This window comes from Salvelinus namaycush, chromosome 3, assembly GCF_016432855.1.
Source record: "Salvelinus namaycush isolate Seneca chromosome 3, SaNama_1.0, whole genome shotgun sequence".
NCBI classification, from domain to species: domain Eukaryota; kingdom Metazoa; phylum Chordata; class Actinopteri; order Salmoniformes; family Salmonidae; genus Salvelinus; species Salvelinus namaycush.
Window position 1 is genome coordinate 35,138,610 of NC_052309.1, and position 21,054 is coordinate 35,159,663.

General features: G+C 41.5%; 1 protein-coding gene across 2 annotated transcripts in view; it reads right to left on the reverse strand.

The window, feature by feature from the left end:
• LOC120030785 (AP-2 complex subunit beta) overlaps window positions 1-21,054 on the reverse strand; it is a 69,371-nt gene that overhangs the window by 26,796 nt on the left and 21,521 nt on the right. The window contains exons 14-18 of one of the 2 annotated variants that reach the window (XM_038976222.1): window positions 20,581-20,776; window positions 8,506-8,547; window positions 7,818-7,964; window positions 6,884-7,029; window positions 3,919-4,048 (exon numbers count right to left, since the gene is read on the reverse strand). In XM_038976222.1, the coding sequence (XP_038832150.1) occupies window positions 3,919-4,048; window positions 6,884-7,029; window positions 7,818-7,964; window positions 8,506-8,547; window positions 20,581-20,776 (661 nt within the window). The remainder of the gene's footprint in view (window positions 1-3,918; window positions 4,049-6,883; window positions 7,030-7,817; window positions 7,965-8,505; window positions 8,548-20,580; window positions 20,777-21,054) is intronic. The other variant, XM_038976230.1, reaches the window with a different exon arrangement.

A 21,054-nucleotide genomic window follows, 5' to 3' on the forward strand; every position in this document is an offset into this window, starting at 1 on the left:
TGAAGAATCTCAAATATAAAATATATTTTGATTTGTTTAACACTTTTTTGGTTACTGCATGATTCCATGTGTGTGGTTTCATAGTTTGATGTCTCCACTACGATTCTACAATGTAGAAAATAGTCAAATAATGAGTAGGTGTGTCCAAACTTTTGACTGGTACAGTATATTTGAAAAAGAAACTCAGGCACACTGGCATTGCTGGAGTTTCTTCTTTAAACAAGCTTCAGGCAAAAAGTAGGGTGCTTAACCTGACAGGCTTTGATTACTGCGTCAACAGGAACATTAAAATACATGAGAAAGACCAAAGATCATGGGCCTCGTTTCCCAGAACCTTCGTAGCGTTAAGATCATCGTTAGAACCTTTTTACAATCTATCTTTAGTAGCCAAGGTGTTTCCCAGAACCTTCGTTAGTAACGTGGTAGGAAAGATGCATTGTTAAAAACATTCATAAGCCTAAGTTCCATCGTTATCGGGAAATCGAGCCCGGAAGGTGCCGGAAGAAATGGCAGCAGTTTTACGGACGCCCAACCAATTGTGCTATTATGTGGGGTTTTTTCGCGTTATTTGTAACTTATTTTGTACATAATGTTTCTGCAACTGTATCTTACGGCAGAAAAGAGCTTCTGGATATCAGGACAGCGATCACTCACCTCGGATTAGACAAAGATTTTTTCAACAACAAGCAAGACTCGCATGATATTCTCCAAACACCCGGCAGGGCCGACATTTTGAATGGGGTGGCCAAGGTGGGGCACAGACCCAATTTAGGGGGAGAATAACATTGTGAACCTTAATCGATGCAGGAAGGATTTTTTTCAATATAATTATGATGGTTCAATGCATTAAATGCTTCAGCTTAGGTTTGGTACATTTCCCTGTTCAAATAAAACATAAATCAATTCCAAAAGTCTTGTTAGTGTTTGCATTCAAGGTCAGGATTTTATATAAGGGTATTAGCATACAGCAGTAAATTCATTTGAAAGTGCCATCCCGAGTGATAATTATACAGTGACACTCGGGGGTGTCTATTTTTTTAACCGCACCTTTTATGTGTGCATGTGCTTTTTATGGGCTTTAGAGTAAAGACATGTCATTTAACTGTAAAAATGTATTACCTTTAAATGTGTCTTGAACACAACCAGTCATGATGTTTTCATCTGAGTGTCAGATACCTGCGCACATTCGTCTATTAAAAAATAAGTCCAGCATCCGAACAGTACACTGTGCACCCGCCATTTGAATGGAAAGGGGCATCTACACTGAAATCTAATTTCAGCATGTAAAGTGTTGTCCATGAGCTGAAATAAAAGATCCCAGAAATGTTCCATATGCTTATTTTGAAGCTTATTTTGTGCACAAATTTTTCTACATCTCTGTTAGTGAGCATTTCTCCTTTGCCCAGATAATCCATCCACCTGACACAGTGTGGCATATCAAGAAGCTGATTAAAAAGCATGATCATTACACAGGTGCACCTTGTGCTGGGGACAATACAAGGCCACTCTAAAATGTGCAGTTTTGTCACACAACCCATGTTGCAAGGATCTGAACACAATTTGTGGTAGCTGAAAATGTCAAAGTTCTTCCATGGCCTGTATACACACCAGACATGTCACCCATTGAGCATGTTTGGAATTCTCTGGATCAACGTGTATAACAGCGTTTTCCAGTTCCCGCCAATATCCTACATTTACAATTTACCTCGACTAAACTGTACCCCCCGCATATTGATTCGGTACCGGTACCCCCTGTATATAGCCTTATTATTGTTAATTTATTCTGTTACTTTAAAAAAAAAATGACTTTTTACTTTAGTTTATTTAGTAAATACTTTCTTAAAACTGCATTGTTGGTTAAGGGCTTGTAAGTAAGCATTTCACGGTAAGGTGTTGTATTCGGCGCATGTGACAAATACAATTTGATATCCAGCAACTTTGCACAGCCATTGAAGAGGAGTAGGACGACAATCAACAGCTTGATTTACTCTATGTGAAGGAGATGTGTTGTGCCGCATGAGGCAAATGGTGGGCACAACAGATACTGACTGGTTTTCTGATCCACGCCCCTTCCGTTTTTTTTTAAGGTATCTGTGACCAACAGCTACATATCTGTATTCCCAGTCAAGTGAAATCCATAGATTAGGGACTAATACATTTATTTCAATTGACTGATTTCCTTATATGAAATGTAACTCTGTAAAATCTTTGAAATTGTTACCGGTTGCATTTATATTTTTGTTCAGTGTATTACAAACACCATAAGTGTAATGACATTCAACCTACAAAGTGGTGTGTATTCATGGATGCCAAGGGAAACCAGGATTCCCTCCAAAATGTTAATGAAACTAAAAATAAACGTATAAAATGATTTACGTGTCAATCAGTGTTTCTTAATTTTCCTTAAAATTGCAAGAGGCTGAATATATTTCACCAGAGAAAGCATCCGAATGAGGTAAACAGCGCCCCTCTGTCTTAGTATCTATAGCCCATGTATCTGATGCTGTCTGGCCAAAAATAATATGACATGCAGGAGGGGGCAGTGACCCAATTTGGACTATTTGGATTCATTTTTTTAACACCTTTAACTGCCATGTCCTGCAATTTAGATCAAGAAATACTCCATTATGGTGTGGTGCTTGGCCTAAAATGATAAGAAATAAAGTTTCACAAATATATATATATTTAAAGAGCGCCCTTACTTTCTTTGGGGAGAACCGTGCACATGGGCCACAGATACAATATAGAGTGGCTCCATTTCACATGGTGAAGATATTAATTACACTTAGGATATTGTTCAATACACCCAGTCACTACAAAGATACAGGTGTCCTTGCTAACTCAGTTGCAGGAGAGGTAAAAACCGCTCAGGGATTTTACCTTGAGGCCAATAGTGACTTTAAAACAGTTAGAGTCTGTGATAGGAGAAAACTGAGGATGGATCAACTCCATAATACTAACCTAATTGACAGAGTGAAAAGAAGGAAGCCTGTACAGAAAAAATATTCCAAAACATCCTGCTTGCAACAAGGCACTAATATAATACTGCAAGAAAATGTGGCAAAGCAATTCACTTTTTGTCCTGAGTACAAAGTGTTATGTTTGGTCAAATCCAACACAACACATTATGGAGTACCACTCTCCATATTTTCAAGCTTAGTGGTGGCTGCATCATGTTTTGGGTATGCTTGTAATCGTTAAGGACTGGGGAGTTTTTCAGGATAAAAAAAATGTACGGAATAAAGCTAAGCACAGGCAAAATCCTAGAGGAAAATTTGGTTCAGTCTGCTTTCCACCAGACACTGGGAGATGAATTCACCTTTCAACAGGACAATAACCTAAAACTCTGGAGTTGCTTAAAAAGAAAACAGTGAATGTTCCTGAGTGGCAGAGTTACAGTTTTAACTTTAATCTACTTGAAAGTATATGGAAAGACTTGAAAATGGTTGTCTAGCAATTATCAACAACCAACTTGACAGAGCTTAAATCATTTTGAAAAGAATAAATGGGCAAATGTTGCACAATCCAGGTGTGGAAATCTCTTAGAGACTTACACAGAAAGACTCACAGCTGGTATCGCTGCCAAGGGTACTTCTACAAAGTATTGACTCGGGTGTAAATCCTTATATAAATACATTTGCTAAAAAATCGTGTATTGTGTGTAGATGGGTGAAAAAAAAAAGTCATCCATTTTGAATTCAGGCTGTAACACAACAAAATGTGGAATAAGTCAAGGGGAACGACTACTTTCTGAAATAAATGTAAATGTAATCCGAAAAAACGCTTTGGCGGCGCACTCAAGGATTAAAATGGATTAAAATCCCTGAGAGTGAATAATCATGATATCTTTTGTAGACCAGGTAGGCTGCTCTTGCCTAGCATGCATTACGTAACCAGAAAATACATGTAGGAGTTTACCTGTAGGTTGTTCAGTGGGTCCATCTTCATGACTGGCCCAATGGTGTTGAGAGGCAGGGAAACTTCGATACTCTGGCTGGGCATCAGTGGAGTGTGGATGGGCAGAGGGGTGGTGGGGATCACTCCGAAACTAGACAACATAAATTGCATAACAGGGTCTTAAGTGCTTCAGGTGACTGGAGCTAAATACACTACATGAGAAAAAGTATGGACACCTGCTGGTCGAACATCTCATTAAAAAATCATGGGCATTAATATGGAGTTGGTATATGGAGTTTGCTGCTATAACAGCCTCCATTCTTCTGGGATTGCTTTCCACTAGATGCTAGAATATTGCTGCAAGGTCTTGCTTCCATTCAGCCACAAAAGCATTAGTGAGGTCGGCACTGATGTTGGGCGATTAGGCCTGCAGTCGGCGTTAAGATTCTTCCCAAAGGTGTTCGATGGGGTTGAGGTCAGGGCACTGTGCAGGCCAGTCAAGTTCCTCCATACCGATCTTAACAAACCATTTCTGTATGGACCTCACTTTGTGAACAGGAGTATTGTCATGTTGAAACAGGAAAGGGCCTTCCCCAAATGGTTGCCACAAAGTTGGAAGCACAGAATGGTCTAGAATGTCATTGTATGCTGTAGAATTAAGATTTCCCTTCACTGGAACTAAGGGGCCTAGCACGAACCATGAAAAACAGCCCCAGACCATTATTCCTCCTCCACCAAACTTTACAGTTGGCACTATGCATTGGGGCAGGTAGCGTTCTCCTTGCATCAGCCAAACCCAGATTCATCCGTGGGACTGCCAGATGGTGAAGCGTGATTCATCACTCCAGAGAACGCGTTTCCACTGCTCTAGAGTCCAAAGGCGGCAAGCTTTACACAACTCCAGCCGACGCTTTGCATTGTGATCCATGGCTGCTCGGCCATGGAAACCCATTTCATCTTGCTCCCGACGAACAGTTCCTTGTGCTGATGTTGCTTCCAGAGGAAGTTTGGAACTCGGTAGTGAGTGTTGCAACAGAGGACAGACGATTTACAATGTGCTAAGTGCTTCAGCGGTCCCATTCTGTGAGCTTGTGTGGCCTACCACTTTCAGTTTTCGATTTCACAATAACAGCACTTACAGTTGACCGGAGCAGCGCTAGCAGGGCAGAAATTTGACGAACTGACTTGTTGGAATGGTAGCATTCTATGACGGTGCCACATTGAAAGTTTGAGCTCTTCAGAAAGGCCATTCTACTGCCAACGTTTGTCTATGGAGATTGCATGGCCTTGTCAACAATGGGTGTGGCTGAAATAGCTGAAGTGGGAAGTTCAGTTGAAGTGGGAAGTTTACATACACCTTAGCCAAATACATTTAAACTCAGGTTTTCACAATTCCTGACATTTAATCCTAGTAAGAATTCCCTGTTTTAGGTCAGTTAGGGTCACCACTTTATTTTAAGAATGTGAAATGTCAGAATAATAGTAGAGAGAATTGATTTATTTGAGCTTTCATTTCTTTCATCACATTCCCAGTGGGTCAGAAGTTTACATACACTCAATTAGTATTTGGTAGCATTGCCTTTAAATTGTTTAACGTCGGTCAAACGGTTCGGGTAGCCTTCCACAAGCTTCCCACAATAAGTTGGGTGAATTTTGGTTCATTTCTCCTGACAGAGCTGGTGTAACTGAGTCAGGATTGTAGGCCTCCTTGCTCGCACACGCTTTTTCAGTTCTGCCCACACATTTTCTATGGGATTGATGTCAGGGCTTTGTAATGGCCACTCCAATACCTTGACTTTGTAGTCCTTAAGCCATTTTGCCACAACTTTGGAAGTATGCTTGGGGTCATTGTCCATTTGGAAGACCCATTTGCGACCAAGCTTTAACTTCCTGACTGATGTCTTGAGATGTTGCTTCAATATATCCACATAATTTTCCTTCCTCAAAGAGCAATCTATTTTGTGAAGTGCACGAGTCCCTTCTGCAGCAAAGCACCCCCACAACATGATGCTGCCACTCCCGTGCTTCACGGTTGGGATGGTGTTCTTCGGCTTACAAGCCTCCCCCTTTATCCTCCAAACATAACGATCGTCATTATGGCCAAACAGTTCTATTTTTGTTTCATCAGACCAGAGGACATTTCTCCAAAAAGTGCAATCTTTGTCCTCATGTGCAGTTGCAAACTGTAGTCTGGCTTTTTTATGGCGGTTTTGGAGCAGTGGCTTCTTCCTTGCAGAGCGGCCTTTCAGGTTATGTCGATATAGGACTCGTTTTACTGTGGATATAGATACTTTTGTACCTGTTTCCTCCAGCATCTTCACAATGTCCTTTGCTGTTGTTCTGGGATTGATTTGCACTTCACGCACCAAAGTATGCTCATCTCTAGGAGACAGAACGCGTCTCATTCCTGAGCGGTATGGCGGCTGCATGGTCCCATGGTGTTTGTACTTGCGTAGTATTGTTTGTACAGATGAACGTGGTACCTTCAGGCATTTGGAAATTGCTCCCAAGGATGAACTAGACTTGTGGAGGTCTACAATTTTTTTTTTGAGGTCTTGGCTGATTTCTTTTGATTTTCCCATGATGTCAAGCAAAGTTTGAAGGTAGGCACAGGTACACCTCCAATTGACTCCAATTATGTCAATTAGCCTATCAGAAGCTTCTACATCTATGACATCATTTCTGGAATTTTCCAAGCTGTTTAAAGGCACAGTCAATTTAGTGTATGTAAACTTCTGACCCACTGGAATTGTGATACAGTGAATTATAAGTGAAATAATCTGTCTGTAAACAATTGTTGGAAAAATGACTTGTGTCATGCACAAAGTAGATGTCCTAACCGACTTGCCAAAACTGTAGTTTGTTAACAAGACATTTGTGGAGTGGTTGAAAAACGAGTTTGAATGACTCCAGACCGCACTGTGACTAAGGGCACAATAGCAAGAGATGGCATATAGGATTTGATACCAGTCGCACCCTCTCTCACCTGTTCTTGTTGAACTGGATAGCAAAGTCGGTCATGTGCTGCAGGGCCTTGTTGGTGAAGGTCATGTCCATATACATTTGGCCCTGTCGGCGGGAGAATGTGCCTGAGATCTCTAGCCCTTTAGCTTTCACTGCAGGCAGCCATATCTGGGGGAAGAGATAGACAGGAAATAAAGAAATATGAACATGCAAACTGCTTCACCAATACCTGGGAGCAGAGAGAGCACACAGGTAATTAAAAAATGGCAACCCGAGTCATACAGGATTTGCACAACAAGTGCTGAACTACGTGTCTGTGCTGTGTAGCCCACTCATTGTATTGAGTCAGACACAAAGGGAGATGGAGAATGGAACCTGTAAATTAAGTGGATACCTTGGACAGGATGCTATGTCCTGCTGCTACATAGCACCACGTACCAATCAACAGCACACATAACACAGCGAGGACTTTGTGAGCCTCTTCTGCATGACTCAACTGTATGATATATCTAAATTAACCATTTTGAACAGGAATCTAGGGTGGAGCCTGTTGATGCCAACATGAACTTAACACACCCCTCCTTCCGCCCCTGCCAAACAACGTCATAACTATATTTATGCACTGTCCACTGTCCATGAAGAGTGACTTTGAGGCAGGGCTCAAGGTTCTGATTCAGAGGGGTTGGGTTAAATGTGGAAGACACATTTCAGTTGAAGGCATTCAGTCGTACAACTGACTAGGTATCCCCCTTTCCCCTTTCTGCATGCATTTCTCTGCTTGCTAGGTCCTAATGAGTTAACATTCTGATCAGCTTTATCTGAGCTTTATTCTCTGCCCTTGCTGGTGTGCTAGCTCAGCAATGAAAATCTACTTTATCCCAACATAGTGCTAACATTAAGCTCTGGATAGCATTAGCATTGAACATCAACATAAGCATCGAGCTGTGGGTACTCACAGACTTTGGGGTGACATAGCCTCCTGTGGTGATGGCCATGCCTGTGGAGAGCTCAAACAGGTCGTTGAGGCCACTGCTGAGCACTGCAGGAGTGGGCGATGGGGCGAATGTGTTGGGAACTGAGGAGGGGATAAAGTTCTGTCCCACCTGAGTCACACACACATGCATACACAAAAAAAACATACAGGACATCAGCACAACTATGAATACAGAATGTACCTCATCGACGGTTCTCTAGCAACCTTCGATGAAGAGACAGGTTCCAAACTCATTTTTTTTGTCAAGTGCTCAGAGTGGGTTTCAAATAACAAAATGGTGGCACCTTCTAATTATTTATTTTTAAAGACAATGTCATGATCGACAAATGTGATTTCGTACATTCACTAAAGCTGAAATCCTGACACGAGAAATACATTCTCCAATGCTCTGATTTGCAGAGGTCGAAACTAATTTGTATATCTTCAGTCAGAATTTCGGCCTATGATTTCGCAATTTGAGCAATCCTCCACTGGAATACATGATTTCCCCCACCCCATCAGTGGCAAGCAAGGTCAAAAGGTGAGGCGTGAGTGTGCAGGGAAAAAAATGTTTGTCCAGCTTTGAACTGTGTGGCAGTGAAGTTTTGACCCCAGCTAGAACCTCTAAGAGCATGCAGCATGCAGATGGAGAAACGGAAGGGCTCACTTACTGCTGGACTTCCCCCAACACCTCCTCCCAGGTCTCCCCCCAACTACAGGTGAGAGAAGAGAGGACCCATATCCAGCACCCGCATCCAAACAACAGATAGACAGAGAGAGAGAGTTAGAGAGATAGAGGTACTTAGCAATAGCAACCCATCCCCAACCCCCCCAAAAGCAAAATAACCCATATACCGCCTAGAAAATGGCAAAGGTTATTATGAAGATAGTCAATTTGACACAGTGAAATGGTTACCAGGAAGAAGCGTCAGTCAGTCAGGAGACCAGAAAACCTTGCCAAAACATGAACATTGAGATGGAAGAATAGCTCATTGCGAAATTCATTCGATACACGTATTTGAGAATTCACAAAAAATTATAGTATAATAGCTTTAAATGTATTGGGCTCCTTTCATCTCTCCAGTTGAATTTTTACAGGGGTGTAAGGGGAAGGGGATAAAGTAATTACAGAAATCAAGTCTAGGTCTACACAAAAGATTCAAAGACGCATCCTCATTAGAATCTCTAAAAGCATTTTGTATTTGAGATGCAAAATATCCATCTCAGAGGCTGGATGACAAAATGTCATTATGTATGTAACAATAACCATTGTGATATTCAGGACAAAACTTCCTTTGAGACCTGGCACTCTTAGTTAAATGCATTGTGACTGTGAGAAGTGCAAAGTCACCTTGACAGCCACTTAATGAGACTGGAATAACATAAAACTATTTTATAGCCTAAGACCCAGCAAGGCACAAATCACATGCTCGTATTTGGCTGTTAAAAGGCAGATAGAAAAGCATTGGCGCAAGCAACGTTAGAAGCAATGTTCAAGACATCTTGGGGATATTTGACCTTGGGGAATATAAATGTATGAAATTATTTTACTTTCAAACATACAGTGCCTTCAGAAAGTATTCATACCCTTATTCCACATTGTGTTACTGCCTGAATTCAAAATGAATTAAAAAAAAATTCTCTCAACCATCTACACACAATACCCCACAATAACAAAGTGAAAACATGTTTTTTTAAATTTTTTGCTAATCTATTGAAAATTTAAAACATATCTAATTTACGTAAGTATTCACACCCCTGAGTAAATACATCTTTGGCAGCGATTACAGCTGTGAGCCTTTCTGGGTAAGTCTATAAGAGCTCTGCACACTTGGATTGTACAATATTTGCCAATTATTCTTTTTTAAATTCTTCAAGTTCTGTCAAGTTGGTGGTTGATCATTACGAGAGAGTCATTTTCAAATCTTGCCATAGATTTTCAAGCCGATTTAAGTCAAAACTGTAACTAGGCCCCTCAGAAACTGTCAATGTCGTCTTGGTATGCAACTCCAGTGTATATTTGGCCTTGTGTTTTAGGTTATTGTCCTGCTGAAAGGTGAATGTATCGCACAGGGTAGAGAGAAAAGGTACTCATTCAAAAATAATGTTACATTATTATACGCTATTATTGTACACAGAGTCCATGCAACTTATTATGTGACTTGTTAAACACATTTTTACTCCTGAACTTATTTAGGCTTGTCATAACAAAGGGGTTGAATACTTACTGACTCAAGACATTTCAGCCTTTCATTTGAAATTAATTTGTAATAAAAAATTGAAAACATAATACAACTGACATTATGGGCTATTGTGTGTAGGACGGTGACAAAAAATATATATAAATTTAATACATTTTTTATTCACAATCTAAAACAACAAAATGTGGAAAGAGTCAAGATGTTTGAATACTTTCTGAAGGCACTGTATATCCACCATTGTAATGAAATGTAATCAATTAGCTGTCTTTTAATGTTAGAACCCAACATTTCTTTTTTTATTTTACCTTTATTTAAAACTAGGCAAGTCATTTAAGAAGAAATTCTTATTTACAATGACGGCCTCCCCCGGCCAAACCCGGACAACCCTGGGCCAATTGTGCGCCGCCCTTTGGGACTCCCAATCACGGCCGGATGCGATTCAGCCTGGATTCGAACAAGGGACTGTAGTGACGCCTCTTGCAGAAGCAGTGCCTTAGACCGCTGTGCCACTCGTGTACCACAGGTCGATAATGCTTAGGTTTGACAAACTTTGATAGAACTTGTTGATAGTGTTTACCACAAGATATACCTAGTTTTGCGAGCTTGCACAAAAGTGCATTGTATTCAGCCCTCCCTTGACGAAGTGGTGTATTTTGAAGGTGAATCACTCAGAACAAAATGGCTGAATGCTGTGGCCTTTTCACAGTGTTTTGTTAAGAGACTGCTGGGAGTCTGTCAACTATGCCGAATTAACCCTTACTTCATCACATGCGAAGGGGAACTGGCAGACTAGTCAATATTTTCTCACTTCACCCTCACACTGAATTATTTCTTCTTCTAGCATATGAATATTCTTGATATTTACACAGGGTTGAAGTACCAGCTTTTGACCAGCGGCAAGAGATGCAAGTCACAAAGTTGGAGAAGTCTTAAAGTGTGAGGGAAGTGTCTGTTTTATATTGACGATACAAGGGCCATTTAGGAATGCATACAGAATATAAACAGGACAGCTCATTTACATACTGCTGGAGAGGGAAGTTTCAGGCTCTTCAATAATAAAACCTTAATGGGGCAGTTAACGGTCACATTATATTTCTATTGGGAGACAGACGTAGAGTCCTTCGCAATTTCAGCGGGTGTTCAAAATTCCATCCATATAGATGAGTGAATGAGAGTCTTCCATGAAAAGCCTGACCCAATAAGTCATTCAGTTTTAGAGGGGTCTGCTATTGGCAGGTTTAAGAGAAGAACCCAGTCTATTTGCATTGAAAAATGGCTAGCACACGGAGCTAGCCTGACAGCTTGTCAGGTTAACTTGGCTCGGCCTCCTCATCTAGAAGGTCAGCTTTAATATTCAGTTTTGGGGCGCTGACTCAGCCCTTTCTATTGCATTAATCATTCCCAGATTTTGCCCTTCTGATGACAGCAGGTCATTGTCTATCTGGTCTGGCGATGCAGCCTCAAACCTCTAGCAACACTGTCTCTCTGCAGGGTGTCTGGGAGCATGTTCCAAGGTATGGGACATTGATTCTAGTTCTATGCGATTCTATTTCTATGGGCATTGGGCAAGTAGACTTAAAAGGCAGGGTGCTTTACCTGGCATAATCCCAACCCTTGCTTGGATGGTGTGAATTGAGAAGTTTACACTGTTAAGACAGTGGACAAAGGCAATGTCCTGTGAAGTGGCTTATATGTTAAATCAACTGGCTGAGCTCTTTTTACAGTGGCCCAGAAAGCTGTAACACGGAATGACATGAGGATGAACAGGCTAGTTATCTGGTGCATTACACTGAAAATTGTACACCATCTCTTTAAAAATGTGAAGTTTATGATGATGACGTGCAAGCGAGCTGTCATTAATTCATTGCTATGCTATGATCATTGATCTCCCGAATAAGCTTTTACTTTCTTTATTTGCCCTCAAAGGTTTGGATATACTGGTAAAGTTAGCTAGCTAGCCAATGAGGTAACATGACCGAACAAATGTAAACAAATGGTTAATGACGCGCAAGCAGTTTCTGTGGTGGAAAGAGTACCCAATTGTCCTACTTGAGTAAAGTAAAGATACCTTAAAAGAAAATGACTCAAGTAAAAGTCACTCAGTAAAATACTACTTGAGTAAAAGTCCAAAGTATTTGGTTTTAAATGTACTTAAGTATCAAAAGTAAATGTAATCACTAAAATATACTTAAATATCAAAAGTAAAAGTATAAATAATTTCAAATTCCTTATATTAAGCAAACCAGATGGCACAATTATCTAGACTTTTAAATTAACGGATAGCCAGGGGCACACTTCAACACTCAGACGTCAATTACAAACGAAGCATTTGTGTTTAGTGAGTCTGCCAGATCAGAGGCAGTAGGGAAGACCGGGGATGTTCTCTTGATAAGTGTGTGAATTAGACAGCTAAGCATTCAAAATGTAAGTAGTACTTTTGGGTGTCAGGGAAAATGTAAGGAGTAAAAAGTACATTATTTTGTTTAGGAATGTAGTGGAGTATAAGTAAAAGTTGTAAAAAATATAAAGAACAGATACCCCAAAAAACGACTTAAGTAGTACTTTCAAGTACTTTTACTTAAGTACTTTACACCACTGAGCAGTTTTAAAACTGCCCACGACATGATTTATGAATGTAAAATGCGGTCCGGTGATCCCCTATAGGAAGATACAAATGTTGCGCCGGTAATATGGGTCAGATCTTTTGACTTGGTTGCGCTAGAAGCAAGCCGTTTTCGCTGTAGTAATGGTGCAACCATGACGCTATTGACTCACCTTTTTCTCTAGGGCAATCAGAAGCCTTTTCATTAGAACAATTATCTTCTCCCAAAATAAAACTCCTGGTCGCACTTTAGAGCCCTTCTCAAGGGTCCAAGTAGAAATATCTAAAGCCATGATGACTCTCGAGTCTCTCACTAACGAAGTCCTCCTGGGTTCAGGTGTGAACAGGAGCCTAGGCAGTTCCCTGATACCATTCTACTTCCCCAACGAGGGCAGCCTGCCATTCCCCAGAAGTGCCCAAAAGTGGGATCCTAAATCCAATTACTTCAGAATATCGGAATCTTACTCACTCTCCCAGTTTCTGAAGATGGATGACAACCGGGTAGTAAATACACAGAGGAAACGATTAGAGTCGAAATGAAAGACTAAAAAGTAGCTTCCTCATCAATCTACACACAATACCCCATAATGACAAAGCGGAAATAGTTTTTTTTTATGTTTGCAAATGCTTTAAAAATAAAAAAAACAGAAATACCTTATTTACACAAGTATTCAGACCCTTTGCTATGAGACTCAATTGAGCTCAGGTGCATCCTGTTTCCATTGATCATCGTTGAGATGTTTCTACAACTTGATTGGAGTCCACCTGTGGTAAATTGAATTGAATGGACATGATTTGGAAAGGCACTCACCTGTCTATATAAGGTCCTACTGCTGACAGTGCATGTCAGAGCAAAAACCAAGGCATGAGGTCTAAGGAATTGTCAGTAGAGCTCCGAGACAGGATTGTGTCGAGGCACAGATCTGGGGAAGGATACCAAAAAATGTCTGCAGCATTGAAGGTCCCCAAGAACACAGTGGCCTCCATCATTCTTAAATGGAAGAAGTTTGGAACTACCAAGACTCTTCCTAGAGCTGGCCGCCCGGCCAAACTGAACAAATCGGGGGAGAAGGGCCTTGGTCAGGGAGGTGATCAAGAACCCGATGGTCACTGATAGAGCTCTAGAGTTCCTCTGTGAAGATGTGAGAACGTTCCAAGACAACCATCTCTACAACACACCACTAATCAGGCCTTTATGGTAGAGTGGCCAAACGGAAGCCACTCCTCAGTAAAAGGCACATGACAGCCCGCTTGGAGTTTGCCAAAAGACACTTAAAGGAATTTCAGACCATGAGAAACAAGATTGGTGTGATGAAACCGAGTCAAAATGAAAGACTACTAATTTTACATTGCAATACAATTTCTGGAGGAGTATTTCCACATAATCTCTTGCTGGTGATTTAAAAATGGTATATTTTGAGGAACAGGCCCAGAGGAGAATTCAGTGCAGACTGTAAACAGACTGCACTCAAATGTCATATTCAATTATCATCAACGTCTATAACAACGTTAAATCTTGATCGCCCAACATTAAGCTTAGGCCTGCTTTTTATTTTTATTTTACTAATATATAGCAAATAAAACTAGCATTGCTCTCTGTGTTCAATCTGGAGGATCCACAATATCAGTAGTATTTGAACCCAGACTGCGAGAAGGTCAGGGTACCCTTAGAATTTATCAGTGCTAAACTCTAACTACCGACTGAGGGCTGTTTCAGTTCACAGCTCTTTGCCTTCCATTAAAACCCATATCGATTCCATTAATTGGTCGAATGTGCTTAGAGTAAGTAGGCCTGCAGAATGCCTGGTCATAATTGGTAAGAAAGTAGCTTTCACTCCCCACTGTAATTACTCAGCAGATCTGTTTAAACATTCTGTGTAGCAGCACAACGGTAAGATGTCCTCGATTGGACTCTCTGACTTGGATTGGAGTCACTGTAGTATTAATGACCGCCCAATTAGTCCCTGCAAAAACCAAGCCATGAGGTTTAAGGAATTGTCCGTAGAGCTCCGAGACAGGATTGTGTCGAGGCACAGATCTGGGGAAGGGTACCAAAAAATGTCTGCATCATTGAAAGTCCCCAAGAACACAGTGGCCTCCATCATTCTTAAATGGAAGAAGTTTGGAACTACCGAGACTCTTCCTAGAGCTGGCCGCCCGGCCAAACTGAGCAATAGGGGGAGAAGGGCCTTGGTCAGGGAGGTGACCAAGAACCCGATGGTCACTGACAGAGCTCTAGAGTTCCTCTGTGAAGATGTGAGAACGTTCCAAGACAACCATCTCTACAACACACAACTAATCAGGCCTTTATGGTAGAGTGGCCAGACGGAAGCCACTCCTCAGTAAAAGGCACATGACAGCCCGCTTGGAGTTTGCCAAAAGACACTTAAAGGAATTTCAGACCATGAGAAACAAGATTGGTGTGATGAAACCGAGTCAAAATGAAAGACTACTAATTTTACATTGCAATACAATTTCTGGAGGAGTATTTCCACATAATCTCTTGCTGGTGATTTAAAAATGGTATATTTTGAGGAACAGGCCCAGAGGAGAATTCAGTGCAGACTGTAAACAGACTGCACTCAAATGTCATATTCAATTATCATCAAAGTCTATAACAACGTTAAATCTTGATCGCCCAACATTAAGCTTAGGCCTGCTTTTTATTTTTATTTTACTAATATATAGCAAATAAAACTAGCATTGCTCTCTGTGTTCAATCTGGAGGATCCACAATATCAGTAGTATTTGAACCCAGACTGCGAGAAGGTCAGGGTACCCTTAGAATTTATCAGTGCTAAACTCTAACTACCGACTGAGGGCTGTTTCAGTTCACAGCTCTTTGCCTTCCATTAAAACCCATATAGATTCCATTAATTGGTCGAATGTGCTTAGAGTAAGTAGGCCTGCAGAATGCCTGGTCATAATTGGTAAGAAAGTAGCTTTCACTCCCCACTGTAATTACTCAGCAGATCTGTTTAAACATTCTGTGTAGCAGCACAACGGTAAGATGTCCTCGATTGGACTCTCTGACTTGGATTGGAGTCACTGTAGTATTAATGACCGCCCAATTAGTCCCTGCAAAAACCAAGCCATGAGGTTTAAGGAATTGTCCGTAGAGCTCCGAGACAGGATTGTGTCGAGGCACAGATCTGGGGAAGGGTACCAAAAAATGTCTGCATCATTGAAAGTCCCCAAGAACACAGTGGCCTCCATCATTCTTAAATGGAAGAAGTTTGGAACTACCGAGACTCTTCCTAGAGCTGGCCGCCCGGCCAAACTGAGCAATAGGGGGAGAAGGGCCTTGGTCAGGGAGGTGACCAAGAACCCGATGGTCACTGACAGAGCTCTAGAGTTCCTCTGTGAAGATGTGAGAACGTTCCAAGACAACCATCTCTACAACACACAACTAATCAGGCCTTTATGGTAGAGTGGCCAGACGGAAGCCACTCCTCAGTAAAAGGCACATGACAGCCCGCTTGGAGTTTGCCAAAAGACACTTAAAGGAATTTCAGACCATGAGAAACAAGATTCTCTGGTGTGATGAAACCAAGATTGAACTCTTTGGCCTGAATGCCAAGCGTCACGTCTGGAGGAAACATGGCACCATCCCTACGGTGAAGCACGGTGGTGGCAGCATCATGCTGTGGGGATGTTTTTCAACAGCAGGGACTGGGAGACTAGTCAGGATTGAGAGAATGACAAACGGTGCAAAGTACAGAGAGATCCTTGATGAAAACTTGCTCCAGAGCGCTCAGGACCTCAGACTGGGGCGAAGGTTCACCTTCCAACAGGACAACAACCCTATGCACACAGCCAAGACAACTCAGGAGCGGCTTCGGGACAAGTATCTGAATGTCCTTGAGTGGCCCAGCCAGGGCCCGGACCTGATAGAAAATCTCTGGAAAGACCTGAAAATAGCTGTGCAGACACTCTCCCCATCCAACCTGACAGAGCTTAAAATTATCTGCAGAGAAGAATGGGAGAAACTTCCCAAATACAGGTGTGCCAAGCTTGTAGCGTCATACCCAAGAAGACTCGAGGCTGTAATCGCTGCCAAAGTTACTTCAACAAAGTACTAAGTAAAGGGTCTGCATACTTATGGAAATGTGATGTTTCCATTTTTCATTTTAAGAAATTAGCAAAAATGTCTAAAAACCTGTTTTTGCTTTGCCATTACTGGGTATTGTGTGCAGATTAAGGAGGGGGGGGGGGGGGAAATGATTTAATCCATTTTAGAATAGGGCTGTAATGTAACAAAATGTGGAAAAAGTCAAGGGGTTTGAATACTTTCCAAATGCACTGTATCATTAAAAAGTTATTATTACTGTCTGTCGAGAAAGCCTCCCTAAAACATAAGATAAATAAGAGCTTCCCAAAAAGCTGCTGCTCATTTCACGTGCTAAGCACAGACTATAATGGTTATCCAGATGAGCAGCCACAAAACAACAAGACCTATGAGCAAATGAGACTTCATTATCACATTGTTACACTAGAGATTCAAATGTGCTGTGTATAGCTAGCTAACTAGGACGTTTTAGATGCAACACTGAAATGTTCATTAGTATGCACCATCTTGTCAAACAAAACAACTCATCTGCATGAAGACCAAAACAATCTTGACAGTGCAATAATATTAGCAGCATACAACCTGATAAGACGCTATCACTATCCACCGTCCACCATTAGGACCAAACTTTGGGGTCCTGTGTGTGTGCCAGAGCCACCATGGCGTGCCAAGCCTCCGCCTCGTGTCTCTTCTGTATTGAGATGTTAGAGTGAAGCCACATCGTGACATCCCTGGCCTGCATGCCTCTCTGTACTAGTGTCTGGCAGATCAATCAGGGACAGGGAGGCAGGCTTCTCACAGACAGAGTGTCTCTCTGTTGCCGCAGCCCAGCATACATCACCCTTGATGTGTCAGCCAGAATGTGCGTACACTATTTGAACTGTTGATGCATACAGTAGTATAAGAGCTGAATCGATAAGCCAATATGTTTAATGTGGATATGATGATAACATAGCTATCCTGATAATGTAATAAACTTAACTTCCAAATTTAGCAGATACTTAATCAAAAAGCTAATCAGAGTTACCTTGCACCATACATGAAGATACTAAATCAGTCATACAGTGCTGTGAAAAAATATTTACCCTCGTTCTAATTTCTTCTACTTTTGCATATTTTTTTATACTGAATGTTATCAGATCTTCCACTAAAACCTAATATTAGATAAAGGGAACCTGAGTGAACATACAGTTGAAGTCGGAAGTTTACATACACTTAGGTTGGAGTCATTAAACAAATTTTTCAACCACTCCACAAATTCCTTGTGAACAAACTATAGTTTTGGCAAGTCGGTTAGGACATCTACTTTATGCATGACAAGTCATTTTTCCAACAATTGTTTACAGACAGATTATTTCACTTATAATTCACTATCACAATTCCAGTGGGTCAGAAGTTTACATACACTAAGTTGACTGTGCCTTTAAACAGCTTGGAAAATTCCAGAAAATGCTTTAAAGCTTCTGATAGGCTAATTGACATAATTTGAGTCAATTGGAGGTGTACCTGTGGATGTATTTCAAGGCCTACCTTCAAACTCAGTGCCTCTTTGCTTGACATCATGGGAAAATCAAAAGAAGTCAGCCAAGACCTCAGAAACATTTTTGTAGACCTCCACAAGTCTGGTTCATCCTTGGGAGCAATTTCCAAACGCCTGAAGGTACCACATTCATCTGTACAAACAATAGTACGCAAGTATAAATACCATGGGACCACGGAGCCGTCATACCGCTCAGGAATGAGACGCGTCCTGTCTCCTAGAGATGAACGTACTTTGGTGCGAAAAGTGCAAATCAATCCCAGAACAACAGCAAAGGACGTTGTGAAGATGCTGGAGGAAACAGGTACAAAAGTATCTATATCCACAGTAAAACTAGTCCTATATCGACATAACCTGAAAGGCCGCTCAGCAAGGAAGAAGCCACTGCTCCAAAACCACCAAAAAAAGCCAGACTACGGTTTGCAACTGCACATGGGGACAAAGATCGTACTTTTTGGAGAAATGTCCTCTGGTCTGATGAAACAAAAATAGAATTGTTTGGCCATAATGACCATCGTTATGTTTGGAGAAAAAAGGGGGAGGCTTGCAAACCGAAGAACCCCATCCCATCCGTGAAGCACGGGGGTGGCAGCATCATGTTGTGGGGGTGCTTTGCTGCAGGAGGGACTGGTGCACTTCACAAAAGAGATGGCATCATGAAGCAGGAAAATTATGTGGATATATTGAAGCAACATCAAGACATCAGTCAGGAAGTTAAAGCTTGGTCGCAAATGGGTCTTCCAAATGGACAATGACCCCAAGCTAAATGGCTTAAGGACAACAAAGTCAAGGTATTGGTGTGGCCATCACAAAGCTCTGACCTCAACCCTATAGAACATTTGAGGGCAGAACTGAAAAAGCTTGTGCGAGAAAGGAGGCCTACAAAACTGACTCAGTTACACCAGCTCTGTCAGGAGGAATGGGCCAAAATTCACCCAACTAATTGTGGGAAGGTTGTGGAAGGCTACCCGAAACATTTGACCCAAGTTAAACAATTTAAAGGCTATACTACCAAATACTAATTGAGTGTACGTAAACTTCTGACCCACTGGGAATGTGATGAAATAAATAAAAGCTGAAATAAATAATTCTCCCCACTATTATTCTGACATTTCACATTCTTAAAATAAAGTGGTGATCCTAACTGACAGGGAATTTGTGAAAAACGGAGTTTAAATGTATTTGGCTAAGGTGTATGTAAACTTCCGACTTCAACTGTAACACAACAATTACATACATATTTTATAAACAAAGTTATGCAACACCCAATGCCCCTGTGTGAAAAGGTCCACCCCCTTACACTTCTGTAGAATTCTACAGGACAATGTCAGGCCATCCGTCTGTGAGCTGAAGCGCAGCTGGGTCATGCAGCAAGACAATGATCCAAAACACAAAATCAAGTTTACATATACATTTGAAGTTTTGGAATGGCCTAGTCAAAGTCCAGACCTAATCCCAATTGAGATGTTGTGGCAGGATGTGAAACGAGCAGTTCATGCTTGAAAACCCACAAATGTCGCTGAGTTGAAGCAGTTCTGCATGCAAGAGTGGGCCAAAATTACTCCACAGTGATGTGAGAGACTGATCAACAACTACAGGAAGCGTTTGGTTGCAGTCATTGCAGCAAAAGGTGGCACAACCAGTTATTGAGCGTAAGGGGGCAATTACTTTTTCACACAGGGGAATTAGGTGTTGCATAACATTGTCAATTAAATAAAATAAGTATAAATGTTGTTATTTGTAAACTCAGGTTCCCTTAATCTAATATTAGGTTTTGGTTGAAGATCTGATAACATTCAGTTTATAAAATATGCAAAATAGAGAAAATCAAAAAGGGGAGAAACACTTTTTCACGGCACTGTACATCGATGAGTTTGATGTCGCCAAGGAGACTTCCAACAGCCTAAAATGAGCATTTACATCTGACAACATTGCCCCGCCACAGCAAACAAACTATGCCTTTTCACTCCACAGTAAAGCTTAGGCCTACAACTTCATAATATTTGACAGGAACACCATGTACCATTGTCACTGATGCATTCCAAAACCTGCAGTTATCCTAGTAATACGCAGATGCAATTAAAATGCCCTCTAGAATTCCTCTGCCTCCCTACAACATCTCAGGTGAAAAGCCTACCCTGCTTAGGAAACCATCAATGAGACCACAATCTCCACACGACACCATACTAGGTTTTATTGTTCATGGCACAATGAAACAATCTGGAGAGTGCGGTCCTATTGATCCCTCATGGACTTCATTGACAATCCCCACCATTCCAACCCAAATAAATAAACTCAGTTGTTTGCAATTGTGTGTGAGTGTCCGTCACTCACCAGGCTGTCGAGGCCTCCGCCCAGCAGGTCGACGGCGCCCATCTGCATGGAGGACTGCTGGGGCACGTTGACAGGGGGACCCAGGTCCAGGTTGAGCAGGTCTCCCAGCAGGTCACCCTGGGAGGGGATGACTGACTGGGTCTGTTCAATGGGGGCCGCTGGCCCTGCGCTCACCGGGCTCTCGCCTGTATCAATGCTGAGAGATGGGAAAAGAGGAGGACACAGAGATGCTAGTATGTCAGTGTTTCCCCTATATTCATTTAGCAACACTTCTAAATTGCCGCCATTCCCAGAAATATGATAAACCCCCCCACCCCCCCGGGGAAGGACTCAAACCAGATATAAAGTATAGGAGAAAATATACTGGAGATATACATGCTTTAATTAATAAGATTTTTTTAGAACTAACAATCACCAAAATAAAACTAGACATTCAGGGAGAATCTAAAATGTAAAAAATGTCATGGCATGGGG